At 32.8% G+C, this 13384-nt stretch overlaps 1 protein-coding gene across 1 annotated transcript; it reads left to right on the top strand.

The window, feature by feature from the left end:
• The first annotated feature begins 4761 nt into the window (after positions 1 to 4761).
• Positions 4762 to 9800, top strand: LOC132295541 (transcription factor bHLH111). The gene is made up of 7 exons (XM_059793838.1): positions 4762 to 5178; positions 5925 to 6633; positions 7688 to 7846; positions 7954 to 8025; positions 8143 to 8208; positions 9288 to 9326; positions 9466 to 9800. The coding sequence occupies exons 1-7, from the start codon at positions 4862 to 4864 to the stop codon at positions 9631 to 9633; spliced, it is 1530 nt and encodes a 509-aa protein (XP_059649821.1). The 5' UTR covers positions 4762 to 4861; the 3' UTR covers positions 9634 to 9800.
• The last annotated feature ends 3584 nt before the right edge of the window (positions 9801 to 13384 follow it).

Below are 13384 nucleotides of genomic sequence, written 5' to 3'. Positions count from 1 at the left end.
CACATATAATCGCTGCAGACGATCCCTACTCGCTATACTTCATTAGTTGTAGTAGTGGTTTTAATAAATGTAAATTTGATTAGAAAGGCTTCTTAAACCACAATCATATTTTGACCTTGCGAAGTGACCTCTCGAATTAAAAAGTCGGTTTTTTATCACATAGAAAGGGGCTCGTCACTCCCTTTTTCCTCTCTGCCTCCTATCTTTTCTTCTAACGTGAAACCCTTCTATAAAACTTACGATGTATATATATATACACATACATATATACATAATCCCAACCCTAGTCCTTTTCGTAGTCAGACTACTACATAAATAATTACGTATATATAAAATATGTATATATATAACACTCATTATATATATATATATTTATATATATATAATAAATATATGTAAATATATGTATATAACCATAAAACCACGTGCCTTATCTGATCAACCCACCAAAGCTCCCTCTAAAGGCCAAGACCACATCCTTAGGTCCAACACTTCCTTAAACCCAACATTAAATAAATCAATTTAAACTATTAATTACAAATTAATAACAAATACATACACCCAAACAAAACACACGAGTAGTCCTACAGACCACCAAATCAACGCATTCGAATCAAGCAAAACATCATATCCAATCATCAAGTATAATTATAAAATATAATTTAAATAAACAAGACAATCAATCAAAACACCCAATTAAATTAAAGAAATTAACTCAATTAAATTAAAAGTAATTAAATTAAATAAATAAATCCTTTAAAATATAGGGGTATTATAGGGTGGGTAACTCAACTAAGAGGAAGTACATGCCTGGTAGGACGTATATAGTTGACCTAACTAGGCCCCAAATGGTCGTCATTGAGAGGCCATGGATAATTGGTCAACTTCGACTCGGTAAAGTTGGTTAACGGTTTTGGTGTGAGTTGTGTGAGTTTGGGGGTAATGGGATTGCATATCATTACATGGCTCATGATCATTGGCATTGACGACTATTTTGATTTGTCCTTGTCTATTATGAACTTGTGTATCACTCATGAACTATGTTTCCCCTCTAATCATGATCCCCATGCTACCTATTTCCCTTTCTTTGGGAGTTTAGGTCACGAGAGCTCAAAGAGTGTGATTTCAGCATTTCCTACTAAACGAGTGTCGATCACTCCTTATTTAACATTTCAGGGCATGGAAAAGAATTAGTAGATAACGCACCTCCACAAGCATAGAAGTGGGCATAATTACTCTCTTTGATTCATTTTGTGACTTGCCTAGTGTAGGAGGATGACCATTACTTCGAATTTGTATATTTTTGGTACCTATTGGTGTAAGGCTTTGTAAATGTAACCATAATGGTCCTAACCATGTAACTATATTCTTTTGGACGAAATTATTTATTTTTGGGCATGTATATGGTGACGCTAGAGCTACTTTGTATATGGGGATGTAAAGAAGTATTTGGTTATGTAATTTAAATGAATGATGACGGATTTTGCATGTAATTGAACCAATTAGTATTCATATATACAAATGTACATTGGCATTTCATTATTTATGCATGTGAGTTGGGGCATTTTAGAAATGGTCCAATGACGAAAATCAAATTTAAAGAGGAAAAGTGTTTTAAAAGGAACAAAGTATCAATTTCTGGGTTTCTACGATTGATAATAGCAATCCTTTGATCAATCATAGTGCTCACATTTTTAATTCAAGGTTCAATTCATTGTAGTAGAGAAAGTTAGGTTTTGGGCATCGATCATAGCTCCCTACGCTTAATCGTAGTTGTTTGCCATGTCTTGTGCGGGCGTATGTAGTGCCTTGCGCACACGGATGTAACCAGGACACTGTACGATCGATCGTACAGTGCCCTGCAATCAATTGTAGCTCCTATCCTTAGTATATTTTGGAGACTTTTGACCATGACCCAAGACTTCATTCCAATCATGTTAGATGCACCATTAATGATCAGTAGGCTTCTAATAAAGCCATTAACCAACGTTATAATGTCAAATGACCTTTTTACCCTTAGTTTGTCATCGGGTTCGGGTAAGGACCCAGTTGGGTTGCTTCATCCGTTAATGACTCGGATCCATTGAATTTGGGTTATTACACTTTAAAACACAACTGGTTGCACTTTTTATGATCAGAATTGCTACAAAAATAGAACCGATTGCGTTTCAAACAGAATCAGTTGTGTTTTCTAGGATGTGCGGGATTTCAATTTTTGGTAACTTTTTAATTTCCTATTTTTTCCAAAACTCCTAAGGATTTCCTTGTACATTTTTAACATTACCTCTTTACACATTTTATGAGGACTCTTTAGCATATATAAACCGATCATATCTCTAACCCTATGAGAGATTGAACGCTTTAATTGGAAAAACAAGTTTTCATCTTTCACATGAATCTTGAAGCTTTTTTAGAGAGATTTTCAGGAAAATCTCATTGTTTATTTTTGAGAACATACACTTAAACACAAAAGTGATTTAGCGTGATATTCTTCTTCTGATCATCGTACATAATCTCTAGAATATACTTTAGATTATAGAAATTGATCATAACAGCAGAGTTTTCTTTTAACTTTCACAAAATTCAAATTTAAAGGAAAAGGAGTGTTTGTTGTTTTACCAGTAACCCTTCTACAATGATTAAGGTGTAAACCTAATGCATTTGGATCGGGGTAGTCTCAAAACCAAAGAGAAGTTTAGTGATTGGTACTGGATAGAGCGAAGTGGGTGTGAGTTTGAGTTAGAGTCTATTGTACTTTGCTTCAACACTAGTAGATCGTTTTACTCGGAACTGCGAAAGTCTCCATAGTTTTCATCCCGGTTGGTTGGATTTCTTCTAACAAGGATTTTCACGCAAAAAAACTTAGGTATCATCTTTCAAACTCTACTTTACTTTCTTTACTTTACTGTTCTTAGTTTTATGATTATGGAGGTCGTTTCTACTTTATTTGCTTTATTTTACTGTTCCTATTTTTACAACTAAATCAACATAATAGCTTCCACACTGTGCTACTCACAAAGTTAACATGGCACGATATTTTTAAAAGTTAAATATAGTAGGTGAAATGACATATAGCTTGGACACGTGTCAGATACAGCTAGAAATATCTTAAATTTAAATATGTTATTTTTTAGTTAGACACAGCATAGACATGGTGATAATATGCTTTGGACACTTTCAAGACATGGCACGATGGCTTTATAGTTATACCTACTTCTAAGAAAAATGGGACTCAATATAGTTTAAAATATACTATAGGTTAATTAGAAACATAATATGAGATTTAAGAAAACAAAAATAATGAACATCTAGCTCTGAGCTCCAAAGTTGAATTGTTAATGAGTAAAAATTATTATTTATACATAAAAAATTATATTATATATATTATTATTTTTTAACATATCCATATCGTATTCCTATTTTTTTATATTCAAATTTTCTATATCATCGTATTTGTATCATGTCATACCTTATCCCAGATCCGTATCCCTACTTCTTAGCTTTCATAATACTCCCTACATCTAACTTTTTAAGAGCATATGTTTTAGCTAATATTTTTTTATTTTATTGGTAGTGAATGAATTATCAAATTATTCATTTTAGTTCACAAGTTTGGAATGCTATACAAGAAGTTGCAGGCTTCTACATTCTTCCCAACTCCTGAAATGAACTGATCTGATGGTGCCCAACACATTGGTCTTCAGGAAGATTTCTGGTTCACAAACGTTTGTTGTCTGCAGCAATTGATTATCTCTGGTTAGAGAGAAATGGGAGAGCCTTCAGAAACTCATACACTACCCCTAATCACATCTTCTCTCAAGTCAAGTCTTGTGTCAGAGCTAAGCTTGCAGCAATCAAGATGAAAAGTTGTGTTGATATAGAAAGTTTTTCAACTGAGGAAGAACTTCACAGCTTGTTTGTACAAGCATGTGGAACAGCATATGGGCACTCTTGGTTGATTACATAAAGCTTATATCAGAGGTAATTGAGGTATTGGATGATTCAGGTTGCTTTGATTGGATGAGTCAGGATGCTGTGATTGGATGGATTGGAAGGCAGAAGTTGCACATTGGACAGTCACTCTGCTTTTGTTACACTGTCAAGAAGTTTTAGTTGCTGCCATATTTCAATGGTTGTCGTGATATTGTTAATGGCCTCGGCCTTAATGTTGTCTTATTTCGTTTTCCCTCCTCGATGAGGGCACCCTGTAATTATTCTGATTATCAATACAAGTTTATCCGTAACTAACAAAAAAAAATAAAAAAAATTCATAATGAATCTACGGATGTAATGATTACTTTTTATAAATTCAATGCAAGATTGTTGAATTGGTAATGTTACAAAAAATGGTATCTACTTAGACTTTTCAAATGAGACTTTCATTTTAGGAGAGCTAAAAATGAAAGGATGAATTTTTATTTATTTATTTATTTTTGGGACAAAGGTAATATAACTTTTTAGCAAATATAATGATATATTATTAAAAGCTAAACTTCTTTATTTTGGGTTAGTGATTATGTTCTGCAAAGCAATATTATAGTGATTATTTTGGGTTAGTGTCTATGTACGGGTGTGTATGTAGAATGGTGGTTATGTATAGATAATGAGAGAGAGAAATTAAATCAAACTGCTGCTGGCCCCGCCACAACTAAAATAATTTCCCACGAATCTCAGTGGAAGAAGTCTGGTTGCCATATTTTATTGTCTGTCCTATACTCTACCAATTGATATATATATATATATATCAAACCTATAAACCTATACGTCACCACCAACGATTATATCCTCCTTAAATTCCAACCTTCCACCAACAACAGCAAACAAAAAAAGAGCTAGTGTCTGGACATTTCCAATTACAGATATGGCTGAATTAGAATGCACTGAAAGCTCTATTGCAACCACTATATCCTCGACACCAAACTGGTGGCCAGACCTCCATGCAAACTCTCTCTCATCATGGAGTAGTAGCACTACCAACACCAACCAATGGCACCCTCAAAACCCTAATTCAAACTCTTCTTGTGAGGAGGATGTTTCCATCTCTACATCTTTTACTAATGCTTCCAATCACTCCGGCCTAAGCGTCGACTCCTCTAGACGGTTCATTGAGTCTGCTCCGGCCAATGAGTTAATCGGAGAAGCAGCTTCAGATAATCATCTATGGAGCCATGTTCTCTTGTAAGTAATTGATTGTTTGATCAACCAAAAATACATGAAAATACTTGTTATATGTTATTATTATCCATCTTGAGCTAATAGAATTGGGTGGGAAAAAGAATCTTTTAGCTGCAAAAGAAAAAGAGAAAAGGTTGCTCTAATGGGTAGGTGGCACATAGAGGGAGGTCATAGTTCATGTTCTTTATTTATTTGTTTAGTTTGTTTCTTTATCATTATGCATAATAAGTGGACTCAAGTAACTGATTTTTATGTTCCAACACTCCCATTTTTTCTTGGATTGCATCCACCCATAGAAAAAGAAGATAAGCATCTCATGCATGATTTTTATTATCATATTTTCTCTGCAACAACAATTTTATGGGATTCCTTAGACGGTTCTTTTCCTTTTATATATAGATTTATCCACTTAAAAAAAAAAAAATTACAACAATTTTATGTGGACAAATATTGTATTGTATGGTTATTCTTATGCATGTATAAGGATCCTAAGTTATCTATATGCAGCTAATCAAGATGATTATTTTTATTTTAGTTTTGGGTAAGGATATATATATATATATATATAAAACAAAAAAAAACTAAGGGTACACAATGAGAATTCATCCATCTAGCTTTTCTCAAAGCATACAAACAAGATTAGAAAAGTTTGATTGTAGTTTATATGCACCTGTATATATATATATATATTATGGTTCTGTTATATTTTATTTTGTCAAGAAGATCATCATAAGAAATAAACATTGCAGAAGTGTGGGAAGCAGTGGAGAATTGCACAACAGTCAGGATGTTAGAGAGAACTTACTGGACATAGTACCACCCAAGAATTTATCTACAGGGATGTTTGAGCCTGCCTTTGACTACTTGAAGAAAATGGACAACAGTTGGGAATTCACAAATCCTTCATCTTTCAACAATTTCGAAAAGCAATTTAATGGATTCAATGAAACCCTAATCGAAAGCGAAAGGCTAAACAAGCTCTCAAATTTGGTCAGCAACTGGTCTCTTGCACCTCCAGACCCCGAAGTCAATCACCAATTTGATCCTAATAATTGTCATATGAAGCAAACAATTAGTAGTGATTCAACAATATCATGCAAAGGAGACATAAACCGGAATTTCGGATCGCTTCCGTGTTATGGTCATGATATGAAGGTCGAGAATGAACTGCAAGAGGTTGAGGCACCTAATGGGGCTTTGTTTAGAAGGTCGTTTAACAGTTCTAATGGGATTGGGTATCAAATGGGACTTAACAACTCAGTAGTAGGAGATAACATGAAATACTATTATGGAATGCCAGATGTGCCATGCACTAATGCAAGAAGTTTTGCAGATGTTATTTCTTTTGGAAGTAACTGTTTAAGCAAGCCATTAGTGGATATTCATGCACCCAAACCCAATTTGAAGTCCTCGAATTTGTCTGATTGTAAGAAGCAGGACATTCAAAATTCTCCCCAAGTAAGCTCTCTCTCTTTCACACACGCACACATGTACATGCCTTGTGTGTATTTTAGTGCTTGATATTTATTGTTGGCTCCAATATTTATTACTATTTCTGTTCCATAATAGTTATCAATTTAAAAAAATTTGACTTACTATCACTTTTTATTTTTGAATCATTTGATATTAATTTTAGTCATATTCCTTTAACATACTTATATACTACCTATATCTCATATTAGAGATGTATTTCGATAACTTTGACTCACAAAAATTGTGAGTCAAAATTTCTGAAATTGATAACTAATATGGGACGGAAGGAGTAATTGCTATGAAATTTATCAGTGTACTCTCTCATGATGCAGTTTTTTTTTAATAACCCTAACATGCATGTTAGAACCAATTATTCCTATTTTTTTTTTTTTTTAAGTTTCATTTACACCTCACTTAGGTTTGATCAAATATCACCCTCAAATATATTTAAAAAATAACTATCACTTAGGTTTATTTTTACTTTTCTGTCACAGTATCCGTTAAAAACATAAAAAAAGACTACTTTGCCCCTAATTTTTTAATCCCATTTATTCTTAAATACCAAGTTACTTAAATGACTATTATACCTTCATTGTTAAACCCATCTATCACCTGCACACCCGCCAATACACGGATTCGGCAAAAATATAACATATGTATATATATATATATATATATATATATATATATATATATATATATATAAAACATAAGAAACAATAAAGATATATAATATGATTTGTAAATTTATAAAATATTTAGGGATATTTTAGTCTTTTTATCTAATTAATCAAATTAAAGAATTGTTTTGACAAAATTAAGGGATATTTAAGTCATTTTATATTATGTCAGAACTGCGCAAGTAACGGTTAGGGAGTGAAAAACGGAGCAAAAGTTTGTAATGTAAGTAATAGTTATTTTCGAAATATATTTGAAGATGATATTTGACTAAACCTGAGGGGCGTATCAGTAAAATTAACCCTTTTTTTTTTTAATCATTAAATAGTTAATTGTTTTTTTTTTTTTTTTGTGACAAAAGTTTCAGCAGCCAACAATATCAAAATGTCACACACTAACAAGAAACAATGGAAGAGGCCAGGGGATTACAAATGAAGGGAAGAAGAAAAGAAGTGAAGAGAACTCAGACACAGTCCAAAAGAAGCCTAAGCAAGAGAGTTCCACAGTCACATCAGTAAAGGTAGTGTATATATACTCAAAAAAATATATATTTTTTATATTATCAATTAAACCTCAAGCTTGTTTGTTTGTCTGTAAAATCTCCATTTATTTTCATTTAATTAAAAGATGCAAGGTCCGAAAGTGAAACTTGGGGACAAAATCACTGCTCTTCAGCAAATTGTATCACCGTTCGGGAAGGTTAGCAGAAAGCACTTCTTCTGTAAAGATTTACCATGCATCATTAATTTTATTGATTTACATATATATAGTATATGTAAATCAAATCTTCAGTATCATTCTTTTGATAATTTTCAGACAGACACTGCATCTGTGCTGTGGGAAGCAATTAATTACATAAGGTGTCTACAAGAGCAAGTACAGGTGATAACATATTACTTAAATGTAAATACATGCAGTATATTATATTATTACTACTATTTGATGTTTCTGTTGCTGCTGCCATTGTAAGCATTCTATACCTCAAATCCATTACCCAGAAGATTAGGTAAATGTTAAGAGATATTTATAATCAAAATGATATAGATGGCAATTTAATTATACTGACTAAAATAAGGATATATATATATATATATATATATACACAGATGCAGGTATTTTGAGTTCTTCCATCTTCTATTCATGTCACTGCTTTAAGCACAAGAGAAGCAAAATAAAAATGGTTATATCCTTAGATTTAGGGATATATAATAGAGTAATAACTGATGTAATCTCCAATATATATGAAAGAAATTTACAATTAGTAGTAACTGCAACTGTACCAAAAAATAATAAATAAACAACTGCTAGTGAGTGACTGTCGCATCTTAAATGTTGGATAATGTGAGTTTCACAGTGAAATTGAAATCATCTAACTCTAAGATGTGACATTAGCCTCGGTCTTGAAGATCAATAGCATTGATCTAACTATTGGAATAGACGTTTGACAAAAAATCATACATATTGTTAATGATGGATTCTGCGCAATTCGGATCTGATCTAACTTCTTGAATAAAGAGAAGAAAATGTGATCCTATAAACACCGGTGTGTTACCGGTGGAGTAGGCTCCGACGAACAAGTTAGTGTGCGAAGTAATCTCTCTGGAGAAATCAAGAAATTGAATTAGGATTTATTTCGTACCTCCAAACGTAGATTAGCCCCTTTTATTTATAGGGTTTAGGTCAGGATGTCACGTAGAGTTACCACTGTTTTCATCCTTATCATAATCTGAAGGTTTAATCTTTATCGTAATTTATAATCCTTATCGTAATCTGTAGGTTTAATCCTTATCGTAATCTGTAATCCTTATCGTAATCTATAAAGCCTATCTTAATCTCATGAGATAGCGCGTTAATTTTACTACCTTTCCTTATCCACATATATTTAATTTATCCATCTTATCACATATGTTGTAAGCTATATATGAAATATAACAATTGTTGCTTTAATCTTATATATGCAGCTATTGAGCAACCCTTACTTGAAGACTAATGCAAGCAAGGTAGTGAATTACTATATATACTTGTCAATTATATTATATATATATACATATATATATATATACACATGTACACTTCTTAATTAATATGGAAAGTATAAACTATAAGTATTGTTAAATATCTGGGTGCTTAAAATTCCAGGATTCATGGGGAGGCATGGATAGAAAAGACAGAGGGGAAGCAAAGCTTGACCTCAAGAGCAGAGGTCTTTGTTTGGTTCCAATTTCATGTACCCCTCAAGTTTATCGTGATAACACTGCGGGATCAGACTACTGGACACCAGCATACAGAGGGTGTTTGTATAGATGAAATAGGTCGAGTGTTTAATTACTATATATAATTTGTATTTATTAGGATCAATATTGTAGCTTTATGAGCATAAGTGGCAAAAACAATAATTGCTCAAGAGAAAAGTCTAATAGCCTTAGATTGATCATAATTCCATGGTTAATCCCGTAACTTCTTTGTTTGAGCTAGTAATGTGAATCATAATTTGGTATTTTTTGCAGTACATATTGTGGGATAACAATAATAATATTAACTAAAAAAAGACAATGAAACATAGTAATTATACTTTGCATCACAGATATCACACATAGTTCCATTTCTGGCTCAAACATGCTGAAGAAAGATATATTATAGTTTACATGTCAGACAACTTGTTAAAAGACTTGGCAACAAATCTTCCTTAACTTATACCAATTCAAACATTTGCAATCCTCCCCACTACATTTTGCTAAACGTTAGAAAAGTGACTTCCGTGTAACAAATTAGTTATGAAGGCCATATTTTATTTTATTTTAACTAAAATGTACTTGAATCAATTTATGATCCATGTAAAACCAGATTAATGCTCTATTTCATAAAGCCTATACAGTAGATTGATTCCTATGAATTTGTGAAAACCTGAAAATCTTCAAAAAAGAAAAAGAAAAAGAAAAAGTTATAGGGAATAGTAAGCTAAAAACTCATAAAGATATTGTCTTTATCCAACTAATTGTTTCAACAGCCAAAAACAATGGAAGGAAATTCATAGAGCATACTCTTGATTCAAAGAAATGATCACCCAATGGTTGAATGGAAAATAGTGGAACACCTGATTGCTTTCCAATGTGGACCTCACTAAGCTTTCTGTCAGTGCATGAATGATTTGGAATTTTTATGGCCTTAGAGATGGTTTCTAGAAGAAATCAGAGTTGTTGAATGTGAAAAGATGGAGAACACAAAGAACCAAAGTTCAAAGCTGAGATGAGCAAAAAGCGTAAAACACAGTACAGTGGTGCACTTAACACATGTTATTGGAGAGCTGACTTAATGAAAACTAAGGAGACTCCAAAGAGTCCACTGGTAAGGTCCTAGTTGCCACAAGACAAAATTTGACTAACTCTTCATCAAAATTATTAAGTTTTAATTGACTAAAATTTGACTAGTCTCTTGATTTGATGGTGAAAGTTGAAGCAACTAAGCTGTAATCTGATGTTTCCATTAGCAGAACATCAACCATGGGAGGATGAGCTGATCTACTCTGCAACTGTAACACCCCCTTTAGTTATTATTTTTCTTCCTCTTTCGGTTTGATATATAGAAGTATTGGGACTGTTCATTGTATAGAATTGCATTAATGAGCCGTACATAAGGTCCAATTTATAGGTGAGGGTTTCGAGTTGGTGAGTGCTACACAGGTATTCTATATAAGACAACTATGATAGATGAGTGGTATACAAGGTACGTATGAGTGTAGTGTGCAAAAAACCCTATATGGTAGGTAAAGGGTATAATAGTAAATATGTATAATCTAAAGGCTCTCAAACTCGTAAAGCCAACTTGAGTTTGGAGACAAGATCATTAAAGCGGCTTAGCAGAAGAGATTTGTTGAATATATCATCAATCAAAACAGGTCATTGTGCTTGGTTGAAGTGAATAGTTGATATAGCGGTAAGCGATACGCATAGGAGTTTGTGTGAGTGCATGATTACCATCGGAGAAGATCCAGCTTAATGAGGTGCACAGAAGCACATTGACGTGAAGACCATTGGAGGTGCATGGAAGCATAGTGGCCCGACACATTTGTGGCGGATCTGTAAACACATTGATGAATGTGGGCAGTGGTGAAGCATAATGTTTGTCAGCAGAGGGGAAAATGAGAATTAATGTTTTTGTAGAACTTTGACAATTGATTGCCGGGGATGAGGTTGATGGTGTCATCTCCCAATAGTGACAATGATCGACTAAGAATATTATTATTAAAGATCGACGAGCTCTAATATCATGTTCGAAATATTGAAACTGTATATTGTATGGACTTGCATTGATGAAAAGTACATAAGATCCTATTTATAGAAAAGTGTTTGGAGTTGGTGAGTGTTACACAAATAGGCTTTATATAAGATAACCGGGTAAACGAGTGTTATAAAATGCACTAGTGTAATGTACAAAAATCTTAGGTGAGGTAAGGGTAAAATACCATTAGTATAATCTAACAAGTTTGATCATGACTAAAAGTGTTAACTAAGGTGTGACTTCAGTATCATGATAAGAGTTACCATTTATGTATAAATAACCAGTGTATAAATCAATATTTGGTTGGCATTGTTAAAATTAAAAAATAGTTTTTTATTTTATTTTTTCGTACGAAGACATAATCTCTAAAAGTTGCAATGATCAAAATCTCTTTTTTTCGCTATTGGGCTTAAGAAACTAAATATAGCTGAGAAGGACGCGTACATATACCCAAACGTGGCACCCAAAAATTCAGACTTCTATTACTCTTATTGGGGTTTTAGTTACGAAGACATAATCTCTAAAAGTTGCAATGATCAAAATCTCTTTTTTTCACTATTGGGCTTAAGAAACTAAATATAGCTGAGAAGGACGGGTGCATATACCCAAACATGGCACCCAAAAATTCAGCCTTCTATTACTCTTATTGGGGTTTTAGTTAATTTAAACCCAATAGCATTGTTGCTTGAGTTTCTTAAGCCCAATACTGAAAAAAAAAAGGAGATTTTGATCAATGCAAACTTTAGCAATACAAATCATATATAGTACTATAATATATGGCCCAGAAGGACTTTAGGCCCCCCAAAACTTCTACTAGTCTCATAAGGGGGCCTTTTGTAAGTTCAAACCCAAAACCGAAGCTTCTGGAAGTCTCAACATCAAATGTAGGGAAGACTACATATCATTTACTTTACTTTGTTCTGTAATATATATTTGACCTTTCTGATTTATTTTGTACTTATCTATTTCATCTTGACTTAGATATCTGCAAATCTTCTTCTTGTGTGTCTATTATTAGTAAAGGATACATCATAAGCTAAAGTTTAGCTACATATATTTTTATATGTATCTAATAGATAATGAAATATTTTTTACTTATAAATAATCTTGTATTATAAGGTAAAATTAAATAATTATCGCCCTTTGTGAGAGCAAGCAGAGGTTTTATTACAGTTAAACCAGCATGTGCATGTGTATCATTGTTTAATTAGTTTTCTATTGATGATAGTTGTAGTGATTTGGTTATCAAAATCGTAAGTGTGTCTAATTAAACAATGATACACATGCACATGCTGGTTTAACTATATTACAATGAATTACAACATCAAGAACTACATCCTTTTTGTTAGTTTTACATTTTTTTTTTTTTTTTTTTTTTTTTTTTTGTGAGGCTCTATTTTCTTTGGTCTCAAGCATATTAATATGAGCATTATATAACCTTTAAAGGGATTTTGTTACACCCAAAGAGTAAATGTTGATTAGTAGCAAGTAGTGTGGGCCTAAAACGAATCCTCATAGGAAAACGTTCTACTAGGCCCAACAAACATAAGCCTCAAAAAATGGGCCCAACAAACATAAGCCTCAAAAAAGGGCCTTTGGACTATTGCAAACTAATTGCAATGATTAGTTTGGTCCACATTGGGAAACTAAAGTAACCCAGTCCCAGCATTATTTCTAAATAGTTGGGCCTAATTCACTTATTCAAGTAAAACATTTTTTGAGTTAAACTTATTCGAATTCCTTTTGAAGTCACAAAAAATGCTTTTACGAGGAAAGATTA

The sequence above is a fragment of the Cornus florida genome, unplaced genomic scaffold, assembly GCF_030987335.1.
Source record: "Cornus florida cultivar Cherokee Brave unplaced genomic scaffold, ASM3098733v1 CherokeeBrave_3.0.0_Hap2_Chr02, whole genome shotgun sequence".
NCBI lineage: Eukaryota > Viridiplantae > Streptophyta > Magnoliopsida > Cornales > Cornaceae > Cornus > Cornus florida.
This window is presented reverse-complemented; position numbering and strand designations above follow the sequence as displayed.

What these genes read in the sequence shown, in the direction of transcription:
- LOC132295541 (XM_059793838.1), top strand. Translation starts at nt 4,862, where the DNA reads ATGGCTGAATTAGAATGCACTGAAAGCTCTATTGCAACCACTATATCC. An exon ending in CCACAGTCACATCAGTAAAG is followed by an intron (nt 7,847 to 7,953) that starts GTAGTGTATATA and finishes TTTAATTAAAAG; the next exon opens with ATGCAAGGTCCGAAAGTGAA. An exon ending in TTGTATCACCGTTCGGGAAG is followed by an intron (nt 8,026 to 8,142) that starts GTTAGCAGAAAG and finishes GATAATTTTCAG; the next exon opens with ACAGACACTGCATCTGTGCT.